At 50.1% G+C, this 19,105-nt stretch overlaps 1 protein-coding gene across 1 annotated transcript in view; it reads left to right on the top strand.

Moving 5' to 3' along the window:
• The window catches only part of tmem63c (transmembrane protein 63C), a gene marked incomplete at both ends in the record, with an annotated part of 25,556 nt that extends 6,656 nt beyond the window's left edge, over positions 1-18,900 (top strand). The window contains 19 exons of the mRNA XM_084438354.1: positions 815-852; positions 1,959-2,101; positions 5,657-5,708; positions 6,236-6,344; positions 6,472-6,545; positions 7,333-7,413; positions 7,536-7,656; positions 8,454-8,587; positions 8,736-8,858; positions 10,477-10,630; positions 11,494-11,600; positions 12,773-12,859; positions 13,040-13,105; positions 13,218-13,380; positions 15,346-15,451; positions 17,832-17,999; positions 18,254-18,366; positions 18,470-18,544; positions 18,661-18,900. Coding sequence (XP_084294480.1) covers positions 815-852; positions 1,959-2,101; positions 5,657-5,708; positions 6,236-6,344; positions 6,472-6,545; positions 7,333-7,413; positions 7,536-7,656; positions 8,454-8,587; positions 8,736-8,858; positions 10,477-10,630; positions 11,494-11,600; positions 12,773-12,859; positions 13,040-13,105; positions 13,218-13,380; positions 15,346-15,451; positions 17,832-17,999; positions 18,254-18,366; positions 18,470-18,544; positions 18,661-18,900 — 2,154 coding nt within the window. The remainder of the gene's footprint in view (positions 1-814; positions 853-1,958; positions 2,102-5,656; positions 5,709-6,235; positions 6,345-6,471; positions 6,546-7,332; positions 7,414-7,535; positions 7,657-8,453; positions 8,588-8,735; positions 8,859-10,476; positions 10,631-11,493; positions 11,601-12,772; positions 12,860-13,039; positions 13,106-13,217; positions 13,381-15,345; positions 15,452-17,831; positions 18,000-18,253; positions 18,367-18,469; positions 18,545-18,660) is intronic.
• Between the last annotated feature and the right edge of the window lie 205 nt (positions 18,901-19,105).

Genomic DNA, 19,105 nt, shown 5'->3' with positions numbered 1-19,105 from the left:
AAATCGATTTGCCTGAGGAAGACCAGTAGGTTGAAACATAGCATTTTTAGTTAATAAAGTTTTGGGAGCATTATTTCGCACTACTAGGCCTACTCTACTGCTCGAAGTTCTTTCCATGACAATGGCCGGGTTTCCTGAACGCGTTAAGAAGCACTTAACTCCAAAGTATGTCTTAACTCCCATGCAAAGGGTTGCTTAAGAAGGGTTCCTTAAGAAGGATCTTTATCAGGAAACCCGGCCAATGACGGTGATAATACTGTAGCACTTTAGTGTATCAGGCATTTCAACCTTAACTGTATAATATAATGTACAATATCTACGATAATGTATAATAAACTGTAATAATATCCAGCTGACAGAAAGAGTGAGGAAAGATAAAAAGGAATAAGCAGCCCTGTCAATGACGTCACGGACGCCCACGTGACAGTGTGAGGTCATCGCCTCGGGCGTGACACGGGGGGACAGAGAGAGGGGGGACGCGGGGGACAGAGAGAGACAGACGGCAGTCGTCCCATGATGCCTCCTCACCGAGCTGGCCCCCAGTTAAACGGGGAACGCCTCTGGCTAGACCTATTAAAGCAACCTTCTCTCTCTCTCTCTCTCTCTCTCTCTCTCTCTCTCTCTCTCTCTCTCTCTCTCTCTCTCTATCTCCTCCAGTCGCCGTGTAGGCTGACCGTCCGCTAGCGTTACGCAAGCGACAGATGCGTGCCGGCCTCTGTCCAGACTTGCGGCGCGGTCGCCGTCCACACATGTCATCTGTTTGCCTTTAATAAACGACGTGCTGACTGTTTTATGTCTTCCCTCCCCTCCGCAGGGCTTCTGTACTTGGCTCACATCCCTCTACCATATGAAGTAAGTGCGCAACGCTTGTCCCTTTGACCCCCCTGGTACCATCATCGAACGCAAACTCTCTCGCCGTGCCTCGTTAAGCGGCGAAAAAACAAACGTCCGCGGGCTCGTGCGAGCGCTCGAGGCGCGGTTCACCAGCAAATATTTGCGCTCCTTCGAGCCCGACTGCACTCAACAGAATTAGAACCGTAAAAAAAAAAAAAAGGACTTCCTCGGTGTCCATGGTTTCGAGTGTTATGGTGGGGTTTGGGTGCTGCTGTTTTTAGCTGCTGTGTTAGGGGCGGGGCCGTGTACCTCACCCACTGCTCCCTGGGAAAAGAGCGAACCCACCCTGAGAGTTCCCCATGTGTGGCCTGGATGTGGGGGCCGGCGCCGGTTTGTTTCTGTTTTCTGTTCTGAGGCGACTGGGTTTCCCTCCCCTGGGCCTCCCCTGGCCTCCCTTGGCCTCCCCCTGGCCTCCCCTGGCCTCCCCTGGGCCTCCCCTGGGCCCCCCTGGCCTCGCTGGCCTCCCCTGGGCCCCCTGGCCGGTCGTAGGGGCTGGCAGCGGCGAGGTGAGTGGCCTCTCACCTCTGGGGGGGTACGGGGAGGAGCAGGGCCGTGGTGTCTCCGTAGTTCTCGCTACGCCGGGCGTCCCGTACTACTAAAGATGGTCCCGTACTTTGAGCCGTCACGCCGTGCGCGTGCATGTGTGTGCGTGTGTGTGTGTGTGTTGGAATAAAAAAACAAACAGTTTTCCCAGCCTCAGAAATACCCCATTGCCTCTCTCTCTCTCTCTCTCTCTGTCTCTGTCTCTCTCTCACTCTTTCTCTGTCTCTCTCTCTCTCTCTCTCTCTCTCTCTCTCTCTGTTTCCATTCCCTTCTTCTTTTATTCTCTCTCTTCTGGATCTGGTACAGTAGAAGTTCAGCATGCAGAGTGATTTTGTCACCATGTGCTCCAACTTGGATACTACAACATTGTCTGTCGCTCTCCCTCTCTCTCTCTCTCTCTCTCTCTCTCTCTCTCTCTCTGCGACTTGTCCTCAGGGAGCTCATATGCCCCCCCGGGGAAAATCCCCCCCCCCCATCCCTCCCTTCCAAGTGTTCTAGAACCCTCCGTCGTGTCTCCGCAGGGACGAGGAGATCCGCAGCAAGTGTGGCGTGGACGCCGTCACCTACCTATCGTTCCAGCGCCACATCATCCTGCTGGTGACCGCGGTGTGCCTGCTGTCCTTGGCCGTCGTCCTGCCCGTCAACCTCTCAGGAAACCTCCTGGGTAATTTACTGCTCACGCCGGGGCCCGCTGACTCTGGGAGGCCCCGGGATATCCTAGACCTCAGGGAAAGCTGGAGGGGCACCGCGCTGGGCCAGGCGTGGAGGCCACACACACACACACACACACACACACACACACACACACAGTCCACACATACCGCAGCTGGAAACACAGAAGTCTACACTCTGGCACATATCGCTCTTCAGTTGGATAGAATTAGTGGTCAGGCTTTACTATAGGCCTCAAGCAGTAGAAATAGTATTCTACGAATATAAAATAGAGCTTTAATTTCCTTCTTACTTACACTCGGCGTCTGAGGTTACTTACTAGGTATGCAAAATGCAAGCAAAGTGGGGCTTATGTACACATAGAAACAGATAAGAAGAACACACACACATACACACAGACACACACACACAGACACATACACACACACACAAAGCACACATACAAACACAAGGGGGGAAACAACAAAATAAAATAAAATAAAAACAACATACAATCGGCTTACAAATACAAAAACTGAAAATTACCTATGAAAAATACTTTAAAAATGAGTTTGTTGGTGACACAGAAAAAGGTCAGCATTGTCAGCAATGTTCACAGCAATCCATGAGTATTCCATATTGCTTTAGTCCATACATCCAAGGTTTCAATTTTCGCTCCATTGACCTTGGCAGATTTTTCTAGTATACATATATCATAAAACAACACAGACCATATTCTGATCATAGAAAAATTCAAACCAACTCTTTAGTATAGTTTTTTTTTAGCAGCTGTTGAGGCTGCAAAAATAATTATCTTCTCAAGGCATGACAATTTAACATGTGGGTTGTATCCAAAAAATAAAAGAGTAGGGCAATATGGCAAATGTTTGTTGAGAATGATGATGAGTATGTTTACAATGTTTTTCCAAAGAGAAATAACAGAGGGGCAATACCAAAACATATGTAAAAAAAATTCCCAACTCAGAATTAGAGCAAAGGTCACACAAATCACTCCTAGTAAGATTCATTGGTGTAAGATATACTCTGTGTAAATTTAAAGTTAATCAGTTGATGAACACAATTTTTGGAAGAGGTGAACACATTACTCCATATCTTAATCTATCTAATATTTAAAGAAAGGAAAACCAATGCACCTAACCTCTTAGGGCGTAATAAGGTAGAGAGACTAATAGAAGATCGTTTTCCTTTCCAGAGAAAATTCATACATATTACATCCAATTCTTTAAACATATTAGGAGGGGGTGGAAGAGGTAATGTTGAAAAAAGAAAATTAAGACGAGGTAATATGTTCATTTTGATGACAGAGATGTGTCCGTGGAGAGACACACGAAGAAGGGACCATTTGGTTAGATCAATTCCAATTTATTAAAATTGTCTTTAAGCGCATAAGAAAGGGTAGGTCTAATTTGTATCCCCAAATAGGTAAAACTGTTGTGCTCCAAAGTAATTGGCAACGAAGGAAAAGTGAGCTTTTTTGCAGCAGAATTTAAAGGCATCAGAAGAGATTTTGACCAGTTGATTTTATAACCGGAAAAAAAAAAAAATCCTCAAAGAGGTTGAGAACATGTGGGACAGAATTTGTTAAATCTGACAAATACATCAGAATGTCGTCTGCATATAAACAAATGGAGTGAATGGTACCTTTTATGGAGATGCTTGATATGTTTAGATGCTGTCTAACAGCCTGTGCCAAAGGCTCTGAGAATAGTGCAAATAAACCAGGTGATAACGGACGGCCTTGTCTAGTAGATCTAGGTATCGTCAACTCTGATGCACCAGGGTGTTCAGTTTGGACGCATGCTGAGGGGTCAGCATAGAGAATACGTATCATTCTAATAAAAGAAGGTCCAAAGCCCAAATGTCCCAAGACTGCCCATAAGTATTCCCACTCCACACGATCGAAAGCCTTGTCTGCATCCAGTGAGAGAAGTGCACAAGGCCTGTTTTGAGCTGAGGAGAATTCAATAACGTGTAATAGTCTACGGATGTTGTCAGAAGGTAGACGACCCTTAACGAAACCGGCCTGGTCTGGATGTATTAAATACGTAATCGCCGTGTCCAGTTGACATGATAGAACTTTGCATATAATTTAAGATCACAGTTTAAAAGGGAAAGAGGTCTTTCGCTGGCACATTCAAGAGGATCTTTCCCCTTCTTTAAAATAATAAATTAAAGAGTGATAAGCGCCGTTTTTTGGTCTCGATGAAGGGTGCCAGATATAAGTGAATGGTTTATTGACTTTAAGATACAGTAACTGGGCCAACTGATTCCCATAAAACAGTTAGGAGCTCAGAAGGAATGTCACCCAAACCTGGAGATTTGACTTTTGACATATAATCTAAGACATCTTTAAGTTCTAACAAACTGATAGAAGCTTCCAGGGATGAAGCTTGTTCCACTGAAAGCATATGGAGGTTCATGGAGTTTAAGAAGACCTGTACTTTAGTGTTGTCATTCTGGGATTCAGAAGAATATAATTTAGAGTAGAAGGAGTTGAATGCTGAGTTAATTTCAGAAGGAAGTGTGCATATATCCCCAGCAGAATATTTTATTATATGTATGGATGCTAGTTGCTCTGACTGCTTAAGTTCCCATGCCAAAGGTTTGCTAGGCTTTTCAGCATTTTCATGTATATGCTGTCGGGTTCTGAGACGTACAAATTCAGCTCTGGAGGTGGACAACGTTTTATATCTTGCTTTAACAGCATCCAATTTGTCTTCCTTCAGAGAAGGCCGATTTCTGAAGGGTTTCCAAGCCCGAGATTTCTCTTTTTAACTCTAATTCAGAGTTACGCATTCTATTCAAATGAGAAGAAAAGGATAGAGAAATACCTCTTATGCAACGATGAGTTGTCTCCCAGAGGATATGTGGGTCAATCTACCTTCCCTGTTCATTCTAGTCAGGAACTCATTGATTGAGATAGAATTCTGACAGAACCATTGGTAGAAAATATGCATACAGAGAAAGATACATCTTTTAAGAAAGCTGGGGAAATTTAAAAAAAAGTAATCAATTCTTGAAAAAGAAAAATGGCGAGGCGGGTAGACGGTGAAATCTTTAGTGGACGGATTTCGCAGACGCCAGACATCCACAATGTTTAAGTCTTGTAAAAATGTTGGCATTTGGCAGTATAGTGCTTTTTCTCCACCTAACGTTGAGTTAGCTCCCAAACGGAATGTGGAGGTGAGCCATTCGAGGTCTCTGTGGACCAGTCCTCGTCCACACACGGGTTTATTGCTGTTGGCTGTCATGTATATGACCCTGTGTGTCACCCCTTCCCTTGTTAAAAAAAAACCAACACCCATATAGTGGCTGCCGTGGCAACGGCACCCACATGGCACACAAACTAAAATAGAGCACTGAGACATTGCTGTAGTCTGTAAATGTTTTGTGTTAAACTTTTCACTATAGGATTTTAACATAGTTGGATGGAAAAGTCATCCTTGTTTGGTCATATTGCCTCATTCTGGTTGTATTACCCACACCTTCCATACATACAGTGGGTGTTACTGCTTGTGAAGTCATTCTTGTGTTTGTTCCCTTGTAGGAGACAACCCTGAGAACTTCGGTAGGACCACAGTGGCCAATGTTCCCGCAAAGTAAGTCTAAATTAAGCAATAAACCACGAGAGGCCGTGTGTTATAGTGCTTTTATAACAGCTAGGGGGCGTTGTTAGGCATGACGCGAAGCGTCTTGTTACTACAGGTATTAGTGTTAAATAAACACACAGCAATGTAAAATATTAACATTTATTCAAAACGAAGCATCATTCCCCCAATTCCGCCGAGCAAAAAAGTTCCCCTAACAAAAGGGTTGCCAAGCACACACGCAAACACCTGACAATGCCTAACAACAACTACAATGCATTGGATCAAATAGGAGGCGCGTTAATACTGAAAATGGAATGATATGCGGTCCCAGGTGTGTGTTACAAAGTATTTTAACACGGCTTCCAGCCAATCAGAATCAAGAACCAGAACTAACCGTTGTATAAGCCCACTTTTGTTCTTGTCAGAATGAACAGTCTAACAGAAATCTGACCGAACATCAGCGGGTATCCATCAGCGCTGACCCCAGCTGAACGCCCCCCCCCCCCTCCCCGCCCCTGACCTTCCTGTCTCCACAGAGACAGCTTCCTGTGGCTCCACAGCATCTTCGGCCTGCTCTACTTCATCGCCACGGCGCTGTGCATGGCCCACCACTCGGCACGCCTGGAATACCGCGAGGATGAGAAGGTCTGTGGCGGCGACCTCGGGTCTGAACCGCATATCGCTGCGGAGAGACGCATGTCGATGTCGATTAACGCGCGGTTGTCCGGTGTAACGTGTCATCGTCAGAGCGGTTGTGTTGTTTGTCCTGCAGGTGGCCAGGACACTGATGATCACGTCCGTCCCCAGGGACATATCCGACCCGGGACTCATCACCAAACACTTCCAGTAAGCTTCTTTTATACTCAGTCGACACGTGTCACGATAAATGTCGGACGACAGAAAAAAAATGTCGACCAACATTTAGCATTTATACTTCAGCAGAAGTGTCCGATCACCTCCATGGTAACTTGCAGACGCGCGACTGATTGATCCATGGCAACGAACGTGCCTTCTATCCAGCTATCCAATCACAGCTGTGCGACGAATGTGACGGCGTCTGCGACGTTAGAAAGTTTGGTCTGCGCCGATGACCATCTCGTTTACAGTGATCGTGTGCAGAAGAGAGCAATCTCTGTGGATATAATAATAATAATAATAATACATTTTATTTATAAGGCGCCTTTCAGGTCACTCAAGGTCACCGTATAGGATAAAGAAGACAATAAAATATACAATAGATAAAACATACAAAATTACAAAATAAAAACATTTGATACAAAATTAAGAATTGTAATGTTAAGTTTGCAGCAGAACATCAGCAATCAGAGTGAATAGACCTGTCTGAAAAGGTGGGTTTTCAGGTGGGCTTTAAAAATGGACATGGAGCCGGTATTCCTGATGTCGGGGGGGAGGGGAGTTCCAGAGGGGAGGAGCAGAGAGACTGAAGGCTCTGGCCCCCATGGTGGACAGACAGGCTGGAGGGAGGGTGAGACTGAAGGCTCTGACCCCCATGGTGGACAGACAGGCTGGAGGGACAGTCAGGCCGATGGCAGAGGCAGACCTGAGTGCCCGGGTGGGGTTGTTGAGTTGTGGATACGGTGGCGTGACTCTCGCCTGTGCTCTCGTTCTCTAGCGAGGCCTACCCCAGCTGCACCGTCACCGACATCCGCTTCTGCTTCGACGTCCACAAGCTGATGAGTCTGGACTTGGAGAGGTGCGGTGGGGCGCGAACCGTCCGGAGCCCAGAAACGATTGGGTGATTTTTTTTTAACAACCTGTGGTGGTTTGTTTGACGTGGCGCCCGGTTTGACCGACCCTCTCCGCTGTGTCGTGCAGACGGAAGGCCATGAAAGGCCGGCTGTATTTCGCCACCAGGGCCCAGAAGGAGGGGAAGATCATGATCAGGACACACCCCTGCGCTCAGATACTCTGCTGCGATCTGTGCGGGTTCGAGCAGGTAGGCGCACCTGACAGCATCAGCGTTAATGATGGTAGCGGACTCATCCGTTCTGTTGATCTCATCCACTATGTAGAAGCTGCATGTTTAGCATTTGCCACTGGATGGCACTGCAAACCCAAATTAGCTTTAGGTGGTGTACCGCAAGCAGCAACAGTGGACTTGGGTTTGTCTTTCCTACAGGGGCGGGGATCCTGGGGGGGTCAGGGGGGAGATGTCCCCCCCAATATTTGAGATCATTAAAATTGCCCCCCCCAATATTTGAGATCATTAAAATTGGACCTATTTGGGCCTATTCCATTTCCCCAATATTTAGATTGGGGTAGTGGCATTCAAATGACCATACAGCCGCGTAGGAAGATGTCCCCCCAAAAAAATACTCTTGCAAAATTTCAATGTAAATGTCCCCCCCGAAGTGGGGTGGGGATGTGGGGATGTAACTGACCTGCTAGGTGTGGGGTCACGAGGGATGTGGGGATGTAACTGACCTGCTAGGTGTGGGGTCATGAGGGATGTGGGGGTGTAACTGACCTGCTAGGTGTGGGGTCATGAGGGATGTGGGGGTGTAACTGACCTGCTAGGTGTGGGGTCATGAGGGATGTGGGGATGTAACTGACCTGCTAGGTGTGGGGTCATGAGGGATGTGGGGATGTAGCTGACCTGCTAGGTGTGGGGTCATGAGGGATGTGGGGATGTAGCTGACCTGCTAGGTGTGGGGTCATGAGGGATGTGGGGGTGTAACTGACCTGCTAGGTTTGGGGTCAGAACAGACGTGTCGCTCGGCCTTCCTCTGCCAGGTGGACGCAGAGCAGTACTACGGCGAGCTGGAGGAGAAGCTGACCGACGAGTTCAACGCCGAGAAGCACCGCATCTCCCTCAAGAGGCTGGGCGTGGCCTTCGTGACCTTCCGCGACGAGAGGATGACCGCCGTGTGAGTGAACTATGACCCCCGAGTGACCTATACGGCGTTGCGGTCTCAGTCGGCGCCTCCCACCCCCACCCCACCCACCCCTAACCCCACCGCCGTCTTCGGTGACATCACCGCGCTTGCGTCTCAACGTTTCTGTCTGTCGCTCCAGGATCGTCAAGGACTACAGCCGCGTCCGTTGCCGCCGGAGACCGCAGCAGTCCAGCATCACCACGGTAGTTCAGTCTCAAGGCTGGGGGGTGGGCTACGCCCCCGCCCCCAACGACATCATCTGGTGAGCGTTTGACAAAAGCATGCCATCGTTACACCATAGCAGCGTCAAACTCCCCTGAGGCCGTAGAATCATGCCTTTTCGCCAATCATTTTTCAATTTCAATCAATCAAAGCTTTATTTGTATAGCGCATTTCATACCCAGAGGCAACACAATGCGCTTCACAGAGAACAAGGGAGGTGGGCATACGACCCACTCTCTACATATTCCAGAGGGGAGCAAAAAAACAGTAATCACCCGGGGGCCAGATAAGTGAGCTGTAAAAATTCTTCCCTGACCCCTCTCAACAAGGTGGGAGTATGTTTGTCTACCGGCTAAGAACATTTATAAAGCAATAAATTACATTAAATTACATTTTCAGAGTAAGAGAGGCTAAAAAAGCATCATAGGAGAGACATGGCAAATAGCCTTGGTAGTTCAGATGGTTCTTTTCCAGTCCAGTACCTACTGACCAATGAGGGCTGAGATCAGAGGATTAGCCATGATGCGTGCGTTTGGTCATTATCTGGGGAAGCCAGTGGGGACGAGCCTTCCCCCTGTGATTACGTAACTTTGCATATGTAGGGGGGGGGGGGGAGATTAACCGAACGAGAAGGCTTCACTCACCGTGGGTGCTTCATGCCTGGCTGGCCGAGTGTGTGTGTGTGTGTGTGTGTGTGGTGCGTATGTGTGTGTGTGTGTGTGTGTGTGGTGCGTATGTGTGTGTGTGTGTGTGTGTGTGTGTGTGGTGCGTATGTGTGTGTGTGTGTGTGTGTGTGGTACGTGTGTGTGCGTGCGTGCGTGTGTGTATGTGTGCGCGTGTGCATGTTGTGTGTGTGTGGTGTGTATGTGCGTGTGTGTGTGTGGTGCGTATGTGTGTGTGTTTGTGTGCGGTGTGTGTGTGTGTGCGTGCGTGCGTGTGTGTGTATGTGTGTGTGTGTGTGTGTGTGTGTGTGTGTGTGTGCGTGCGTGTGTGTTTGTGCGCGTGTGTGTGTGTGGTGCGTGTTTGCGTGTGTGTTTGTGGTGCGTGTGTGTGGTGCGTGTGTGTGCGTGTGTGCGTGTGTGCGTGTGTGTGTTTGTGCGTGCGTGTGTGTGTGTGGTGCGTGTGCGTGTGTGTGTGTGTTTGCGTGTGTGTTTGTGTGTGTGTGTGTGGTGTGTGGTGCGTGTGCGTGTGTGGTGTGCGTGTGTGTGTGTGTTTGTGTGTGTGTGTGTGGTGTGTGGTGCGTGTGCGTGTGTGGTGTGCGTGTGTGTGTGTGTGTGTGTGTGTGCGGGGTGAACAGAGCAGCCAGGGGTAGTCACAGGTGCTGGGGTCAACCAGGAGACTGTTGTTCATTCATTAACCAGGAGCACTCAAGTGTGAGGGGCCTGCCCTCCAGTCCAGGGATTACCCCCAATGCACTACTCTCCCACACTAGAGATGGCTGCTGTCTGGAGACCTAGTGGGCATCTATAACAGTCATTCAGGATGACGAGGAATGCCAGATGGGGATGGTTAGGGTTAGGGTTAGGGTTAGGGTTAGGGTTAGGGTTAGGGTTAAAGTTAGGGTTACTCTTCCAAACGGTCAGTCTGTCACGCCACGCCTCCGTGTCCCTAGTGGACGTTTGGCCTGACCGAGCGTCCTCTGCGCGTCTCGTCCCCAGGGAGAACCTGTCCGTGTGCGGCTCCCGCTGGTGGCTCCGCTGCGTCCTGCTCAACATCCTCCTCTTCCTCCTGCTCTTCTTCCTCACCACCCCGGCCATCATCGTCAACACCATGGACAAGTTCAACGTCACCAGGCCGGTGGACAGTCTTGAGGTCAGAGACGGTCCTCGGACCGCGGCGTGTGTGGGCGGAGATATGTGAGGTGGGCGGGGCTGTAAATGGTAAATGGACTGCACTGATATAGCGCTTTTCCACTCAAAACGCTTTACAATGGCCTCTCATTCACCCATTCACACACCAATGGCGGTAGCTGCCATGCAAGGTGCTAACCTGCTCATTGGGAGCAATTTGGGGTTAGGTGCCTTGCTCAAGGACACTTCGACATGTGGACAGTCGGAGATGGGATTCGAACCGCTGACCCTTCGATCATTGAACGACCCGCTCTACCAACTGAGCTACAGCCGCCCTGTACTGTAGTGTGGTGCCGTTACAGGTACGGCCCTCATGTAATCAGATTATCCACCTCCGCTTGCGGCTTGGCAATGCTATTTAAGCAATTGACCACGAGAGGCAGTGGGTTACAGGGGATTTTACCACAGCTACGGGGCGTTGTTAGGCCCCCCGTAGCTGTGGTCAAATCCCCTGTAACCCATAAGGCATAATTCGGCTGGTTCACATTTATTTGAATACTTCCAGCCATGGTGCAGTTATTAAAACAGTTCTCCAGAGCACTTGTTTTTGCTGGTAGGGGTGTGGAAGTGTTGGAGTCGGACTGATGAGTGCGTTTTTGTAATAGGATACGAAAAAGGCGAGGTTGCTGCGAGTGGTTGCTACGCAAAGCATAGCCTACCGCTTGATTTTATCAATGGCCTCGTCAATGAGATTGACGGCGCATTAATACTAATTGTTATGCGGTCCAATCAGAATCAAGTATCCAAACTTTCCATTGTAGAATGATATATCATGGAGGATGTTATTCACTCATTCATATGAACATGGACTCCTTTTCTCCGCAGAACCCCGTCGTCACCCAGTTCTTTCCCACGCTGCTGCTGTGGGCGTTCTCCGTGCTCCTCCCCTTCATCGTTTACTACTCGGCCTTCTTCGAGTCCCACTGGACCAGGTAGAGGGCAGTACCGCCGCAGACCGCGCACGGCGACCGCCGTCTGACACCCCTCTGTCAAAGACATCCGTCTCGCTCGCACTCTCCCCCCCCCGAGGGTTTTTCTGTCTGTGGCCTGCTGTTGTGTCTCTGTCTCTCCTGGACATTCTGATCTTTCTCTCTCTCTCTCTCTCTCTCTCTCTCTCACACACACACACACCCTTCATCTCATACTCTCTCCCTTTCTCTCTCCCTCTCTCTCTTGCTCCCTGTCTCTCTCCATCTCTCTCTCTCCCCCTCTCTCTCCATCTCTCTCTCTCCCTCTCTCTCTCTCCATCGATCTCTCCCTCTTTCTCCCCGTCTCTCTCTCTCTCCCTCTCTCTCTCTCTCCCTCTCTCTCCATCTCTCTCTCTCCCTCTCTCTCCCTGTCTCTCTCCATCTCTCTCTCTCCCCCTCTCTCTCTCTATCTCCATCTCTCCCTCTCTATCGATCTCTCCCTCTCTCTCTCCCCCTCTCTCTCCATCTCTCTCTCCCTCTCTCTCCCTCCCTCTCTCTCCATCTCTCTCTCTCCCTCTCTCTCTCTCTCCCTCCATCTCTCTCTCCCTCTCTCTCCATCTCTCTCTCCCTCTCTCTCCCTCCCTCTCTCTCCATCTCTCTCTCTCCCTCTCTCTCCCTCCCTCTCTCTCCCTCCCTCTCTCTCTCCCCCTCTCTCTCTCTCCCTCTCTCTCCCTCTCTCTCCCCCTCTCTCTCTCCCTCTCTCTCTCTCTCTCTCTCTCTCTCCCTCTCTCTTGCCGTCAGTCTCCCCGTGCGCTCTGCCTCCGGTCCGGTTGTCATAGAGATCTCTATGTAGTGATAATGACATGAGCAGTGGTCAGCGAGCCCAGCGGAGAGCAGCAGGTCTGCGCCAGGAGACGACCTCGCTCCGACACCTAGAGAACCGTCTCGTTACATAACCACCCCCACCAACGCGCTTTGAGGGCGTGATGTGTGAAGCACCAAATGCAAATCATCCGCTTACAGTTATTGGGTGTGAAAAGCTTTCGTTTGTGGTAACGAACCCACAAGCAAGCTTTCCATTTTTTACAGAGTATCATGAATAATTTTTACTCGAAAGCTGCGTGTACAGTGTAATGTTTTTTGTGCGTTTTACTATTTGTATGTTTAGCGGGATGTTTTATCGCGTTTTTTCTCAGATCCGGCGAGAACCAGATCACGATGCACAAGTGCTTCTTACTGCTGGTGTTCATGGTGATCATCCTGCCTTCGCTAGGTCTATCCAGGTACAGTACAACTCCGCAGCACGCCGAATATGTTGACGTTGTTTTCATCAACAGCTGCTTCATTGGATGTCAATCACAATGTCCTTGCATTTGAGATCATATCGCGCATAAGAGAGCCATCATCAGATCTGACGCTAATGTTCCAGTGCTTTATTTGCTTCTCGTCTCGTTGTTTTTCAGCCTGGATCTGTTCTTCAGATGGCTCTTTGATGTTCATTTCCTGGATGACAAGGACATCAAATTCCAGTGAGTTTTCATAAAACGTCAAATGTCCAAAAAAGGCTCCGTTAAATCCGTAACGAGTGCGAGCGAGCAGGTCCTTAAACGCCGTTGTCCCCCCCCTCCCCGCCCCCTACAGGTGCGTGTTCCTCCCGGACAACGGCGCGTTCTTCGTCAACTACGTGATCACGGCGGGCCTGTTGGGGACGGCCATGGAGCTGCTGCGCGTCCCGGCGCTGGCGGTCTACGCCCTGCGTCTCTGCGTCGCCAAGTCCGAGGCCGAGCGCATCCACGTCAAACGGGTCAGACCACCCTCTCCCTCCCTCCCGCCCCATCCACCAGGTTTTCACGCCTTGCTCCGAACACGGACAGCAGCGGTTGATTGATTCAATCGCTCTCTCGGTTGATTGAACTGAACTACTCTTTGCCCTCTCTCATTTTTTCATTTGGGTTTATTTGAGAAGGGACAGTGCATATCAATCAACAACACATGTGAATACACCAGATTTAGCCAGGAGGCTAATTTTCATCTGTGGTCCCTGGCCAAGATGTTATAAATATGCATCCTAAAATGAACAAGATAAAAGATAAACAATAACACAGCATCGTACAGAGCATATGAGAGACACGGTTATAAAGAAATACAAATGAAGGAGATGAATACACATAATAGCAAAGGTCTCCCGAGGTTTTCACGCGTTGCTCTGAACACGGATAGCAGCGGTTGATTGAGTTCAATCGCTGTCTCGGTTGATTAAACTGAACTACTCTCTGCCTGTAAAGACGTTGTGAATCTCTCAGCTTGTCTCGTGCAGCAGGATAGCATGTTGTGGTATATGTTTATTCTAAACCAAGACTGGAAGCAGGCAATAGACAATTTAGTGAGACCACATCTGAGTCTGTGTCCTGGCATGGCCATCTATCTTTCCAGGATAATTGAGGACCTTGAAGCGTCTCTGGAACTCTCTCTGTGTGTCTCTCTCCAGTCAGGCCTATGAGTTCCAGTTTGGTCTCTCTCTGTGTGTCTCTCTGTAGAGTCAGGCCTTTGAGTTCCAGTTTGGTCTCTCTCTGTGTGTCTCTCTCCAGAGTCAGGCCTATGAGTTCCAGTTTGGTCTCTCTCTTTGTGTCTCTCTGTAGAGTCAGGCCTATGAGTTCCAGTTTGGTCTTTCTCTGTGTGTCTCTCTCCAGAGTCAGGCCTATGAGTTCCAGTTTGGTCTCTCTCTGTGTGTCTCTCTCCAGAGTCAGGCCTATGAGTTCCAGTTTGGTCTCTCTCTGTGTGTCTCTCTCCAGAGTCAGGCCTATGAGTTCCAGTTTGGTCTCTCTCTGTGTGTCTCTCTCCAGAGTCAGGCCTTTGAGTTACAGTTTGGTCTCTCTCTGTGTGTCTCTCTGTAGAGTCAGGCCTATGAGTTCAAGTTTGGTCTCTCTCTGTGTGTCTCTCTGTAGAGACAGGCCTATGAGTTCCAGTTTGGTCTCTCTCTGTGTGTCTCTCTCCAGAGTCAGGCCTATGAGTTCCAGTTTGGTCTCTCTCTGTGTGTCTCTCTCCAGAGTCAGGCCTATGAGTTCCAGTTTGGTCTCTCTCTGTGTGTCTCTCTCCAGAGTCAGGCCTATGAGTTCCAGTTTGGTCTCTCTCTGTGTGTCTCTCTGTCTGTAGAGTCAGGCCTATGAGTTCCAGTTTGGTCTCTCTCTCTGTGTCTCTCTGTAGAGTCAGGCCTATGAGTTCTAGTTTGGTCTCTCTCTGTGTGTCTCTCTCCAGAGTCAGGCCTATGAGTTCCAGTTTGGTCTCTCTCTGTGTGTCTCTCTCCAGAGTCAGGCCTATGAGTTCCAGTTTGGTCTCTCTCTTTGTGTCTCTCTGTCTGTAGAGTCAGGCCTTTGAGATCCAGTTTGGTCTCTCTCTGTGTGTCTCTCTCCAGAGTCAGGCCTATGAGTTCCAGTTTGGTCTCTCTCTTTGTGTCTCTCTGTAGAGTCAGGCCTATGAGTTCCAGTTTGGTCTCTCTCTGTGTGTCTCTCTCCAGAGTCAGGCCTATGAGTTCCAGTTTGGTCTCTCTCTGTGTGTCTCTCTCCAGAGTCAGGCCTATGAGTTCCAGTTTGGTCTCTCTCTGTGTGTCTCTCTCCAGAGTCAGGCCTATGAGTTCCAGTTTGGTCTCTCTCTGTGTGTCTCTCTGTAGCGTCAGGCCTATGAGTTCCAGTTTGGTCTCTCTCTTTGTGTCTCTCTCCAGAGTCAGGCCTATGAGTTCCAGTTTGGTCTCTCTCTGTGTGTCTCTCTCCAGAGTCAGGCCTATGAGTTCCAGTTTGGTCTGGAGTACGCCTGGACCATGTGCATCTTCTCAGTCAGTATGACCTACAGCATCACCTGCCCCATCATCGTGCCCTTCGGTAAGCATATCTGTGTGTGTGTGTGTGTGTGTGTGTGTGTGTGTGCATGCACTCGCTGTGTGTAAGTGTGTGTGTGTGTGTGTGTGTGTGTGTGTGTGTGTGCATGGGCTCGCTGTGTGCATGTGTGTGTGCGCATGCACTCGCTGTGTGCAAGTGTGTGTGTGCATGCCCTCGCTGTGTGCAAGTGTGTGTGTTTGTGTGTGTGTGTGTGTGCGCATGTGCTCGCTGTGTGTATGTGTGTGTGTGTGCGTGTTTGTGTATGTATGTGTATGTGCGCGTAAGTCTGTGTGTGCGCATGTGTGTGTGCAGACTGTGTGTGTGTGCATGTGTGTGTGTGTGCAGACTGTGTGTGTGTGCAGACTGTGCGTGTGTGTGTGTGCAGACTGTGCGTGTGTGTGTGTGCAGACTGTGTGTGTGTGTGTGTGCAGACTGTGTGTGTGCGTGTGTGTGTGCATGTGTGTGTGCAGACTGTGTGCATGTGTGTGTGTGTGCAGACTGTGTGTGTGTGAAGACTGTGCGTGTGTGTGTGTGTGCAGACTGTGTGTGTGTGTGCGTGTGTGTGTGCATGTGTGTGTGCAGACTGTGCGTGTGTGTGTGTGTTCAGACTGTGTGTGTGTGCATGTGTGTGTGCATGTGTGTGTGCAGACTGTGTGTGTGCAGACTGTGTGTGTGTGCTTGTGTGTGTGCAGACTGTGTGTGTGTGTGTGTGTGTGTGTGTGTGTGTGTGCAGACTGTGTGTGTGTGCTTGTGTGTGTGCAGACTGTGTGTGTGTGCAGACTGTGTGTGTGTGCAGACTGTGCGTGTGTGCATGTGTGTGTGCAGACTGTGCGTGTGTGTGCAGACTGTGTGTGTGTGCGTGTGCAGACTTTGTGTTTGTGTGTGTGTGCAGACTGTGTATGTGTGCAGACTGTGTGTGTGTGTGCGTGTGTGTGTGCAGACTGTGTGTGTGTGTGTGTGTGTGTGTGTGTGTGTGCAGACTGTGTGTGTGTGTGTGTGTGTGTGCGTGTGTGTGTGCAGACTGTGTGTGTGTGTGTGTGTGTGTGCAGACTGTGTGTGTGTGTGTGTGTGCAGACTGTGTGTGTGTGTGTGTGTGTGTGTGTGTGTGCAGACTGTGTGTGTGTGTGTGTGTGTGTGCAGACTGTGTGTGTATGTGTGTGCAGACTGTGTGTGTGTGTGTGTGTGTGTGTGTGTGCAGACTGTGTGTGTGTGTGTGTGCAGACTGTGTGTGTGTGTGTGTGTGTGTGTGTGCAGACTGTGTGTGTGTGTGTGTGTGTGTGTGTGTGTGCGTGCGTGTGTGTGTGCAGACTGTGTATGTGTGTGTGTGTGTGTGTGTGTGCAGACTGTGTGTGTGTGTGTGTGTGTGTGTGTGTGTGTGTGCAGACTGTGCGTGCGCAGACATAGCGAGCCGCGAGCCAGACGCCCACTCCGCTCCTGTCGCGGCCCAGAGCCGCAACAACCCTTTATTTACTACTAGACTCAGATCCCCACATTACCCAGGATGCACCTGGCCTGGCTGCTCGCTGGCTTTCACCTGCCTGCTCTTTCTGAAGACAGAAATGTCAACGGACAACAATGAGGGATGAGTTATCTTAGTTCTCATCATCTCGTCTGGAGGTCACACTTCCCTCGCAAAGAAGGGAAAAAAACGTTTTTTGCGATACAGTCTGGACTTGTAGCCAGCCAGAACGCTTCCCCGAAATTACAAGATAGTGTGCCAATCAGGGACTGCGTTTTAACTGCTGTCCCGCCCTCCAGTGGGGGCCCCGCCCGTGATTGGTTCCCGTAGTTGTGTGAAAATTAAATCCAGGCTGCTGGGAAAACGGTCTCCCGAAAGCCACGAGCGGGAACGTTAACGTAAGTAGAACAAACACAGCCATAAGTGCAGTTATTGCAGAAATAGACTCAATAACAACAATTAAACAAGAACAAGAGCATGCACCACCGGAGGAAACGACCTTTCGCCGTTCTTCTGACTGGGTTTGTTGCGCTGGCCGAAGGAGCAGCTGAAGAGAAGTACTCACGCCCACTGAGGTCCTTCTGGGTGGCTGGAGGTCCAGACTGACACAAAAACATACATTTTTTTTGCGAGGAAGTCTGGCTTCCAGGCTACCCATCATCACTGGACATATCCTAATCATTCTTTTTCTTTCTCTCTCTCTCTTTCTTACATTCTCTCTCTCTTTCTCACATTCTCTCTCTTTCACTCTCTCTCTCACTCTCACATTCTCTCTCTCTTTCTCACTCTCTCTCACTCTTTCTCACATTCTCTCTCTTTCTCACTGTCTCTCTCACTCTCACATTCTCTCTCTCTTTCTCACTCTCTCACTCTTTCTCTCTCTCTCTCTCTCTCTCTCTCTCTCTCTCCCTCCCTCTCTCTCAGGGCTGCTGTACCTGATCCTGAAGCACATGGTTGACCGCTACAACATCTACTACGCCTACATCCCCACCAAGCTGAACCAGCGCATCCACCGCGCCGCCATCAGCCAGGTCGTCACGGCGCCCATCCTCTGCTTGTTCTGGCTCCTCTTCTTCTCCGTCCTCAGACTAGGTACTTCCTGTTTACCGGCTCGGTCGCGCGGCCGATCGGTTCGCAGTCGGCGCTCTCGATTAGATCGTAATGGTGGATTTTTTGGGGGGGGTGATACATTTTTTAAGGAATTTCATAGACAAATAAAAACATAAACACACAAAACATCTACACATATACACACAAAACAACAACGACAACAAAAACAACAACATTACACTCAGGCACTCACCCGTAACGGCGGATTTGACGTGTCGGCGCTCCCCGTTCTGCAGGTCCGACGCGACCCATCACCCTGTTCACCCTGGCGTGCCTGCTCGCCTGCCTCGCCTTCTCGCTCTTCGGCCTGTGTCTGAGGAAGCAGCCGGACAGGTCAACCAGCTACCAGGTCAGACGGCGCGACGCGCGGCCACTTTTAACGACAGGCCGGCGGAGTCTGCAGAGCACCTGTAATTCCCATGTAATTCCCATCTGCGCTTATGTGTTTACAGATGTCTGACCAGCCTGCAGAGGGGGCCTTCGGCGACGCCGAGAGGAGCACTGGGTCCTCCGCTACCGCCTCCAATGTAAAGTATCCGCCCGCCGTCATTACGCCAAGAGAGCCACGCGACTCTCTTGTGATCAAAAGCGTATGGTCGCGTGATTTCCCCGTGATGACTGTGTCCCGCCCCTTTTCTCTCAGCTGTTTGTGGCGTCGGTGCTGCTGGACCCAGAGCTCGGTCTGACCCCGATGCCGTCCCCCGCCCACCAGAGCTACGGCGCCATGGCCAGCTCCCGGAGCTCCGCCCACAGTCAGGCCGGGGACCCGGAGGAAGGAGAGGACCGGCCGGAGACCCACGAGACGGAGCTCCGGGACCCTCCGGACCCCCCGGATCCGTGCTACCCCAGCCCCCTCATGGACAGCCCCGTGGGGTACCACTGACAGCTACGCCAGCCGCCCCAAACATCCATGCCTACGCCTGGGATAGCCATATAGAGAACAAGCTGCCACAATGCTGTGTTTTTTTGACCCCCCCACCCCCCCCTCCAACCTCGGAAGCCTACCTGACCACCTCAGACCCTCTGACCGGCCCGTGGTGGAGAGTGAGAGACCGTTCGGACTTATGTGGGGCGCCAAGGCCTCAGAA

This window comes from Borostomias antarcticus, assembly GCF_949987555.1.
Source record: "Borostomias antarcticus genome assembly, chromosome: 5".
NCBI classification, from domain to species: Eukaryota; Metazoa; Chordata; class Actinopteri; order Stomiiformes; family Stomiidae; genus Borostomias; species Borostomias antarcticus.
The sequence above is the reverse complement of the archived record's forward strand: the minus strand, read 5'-3'. Positions and strand labels throughout refer to the sequence as shown.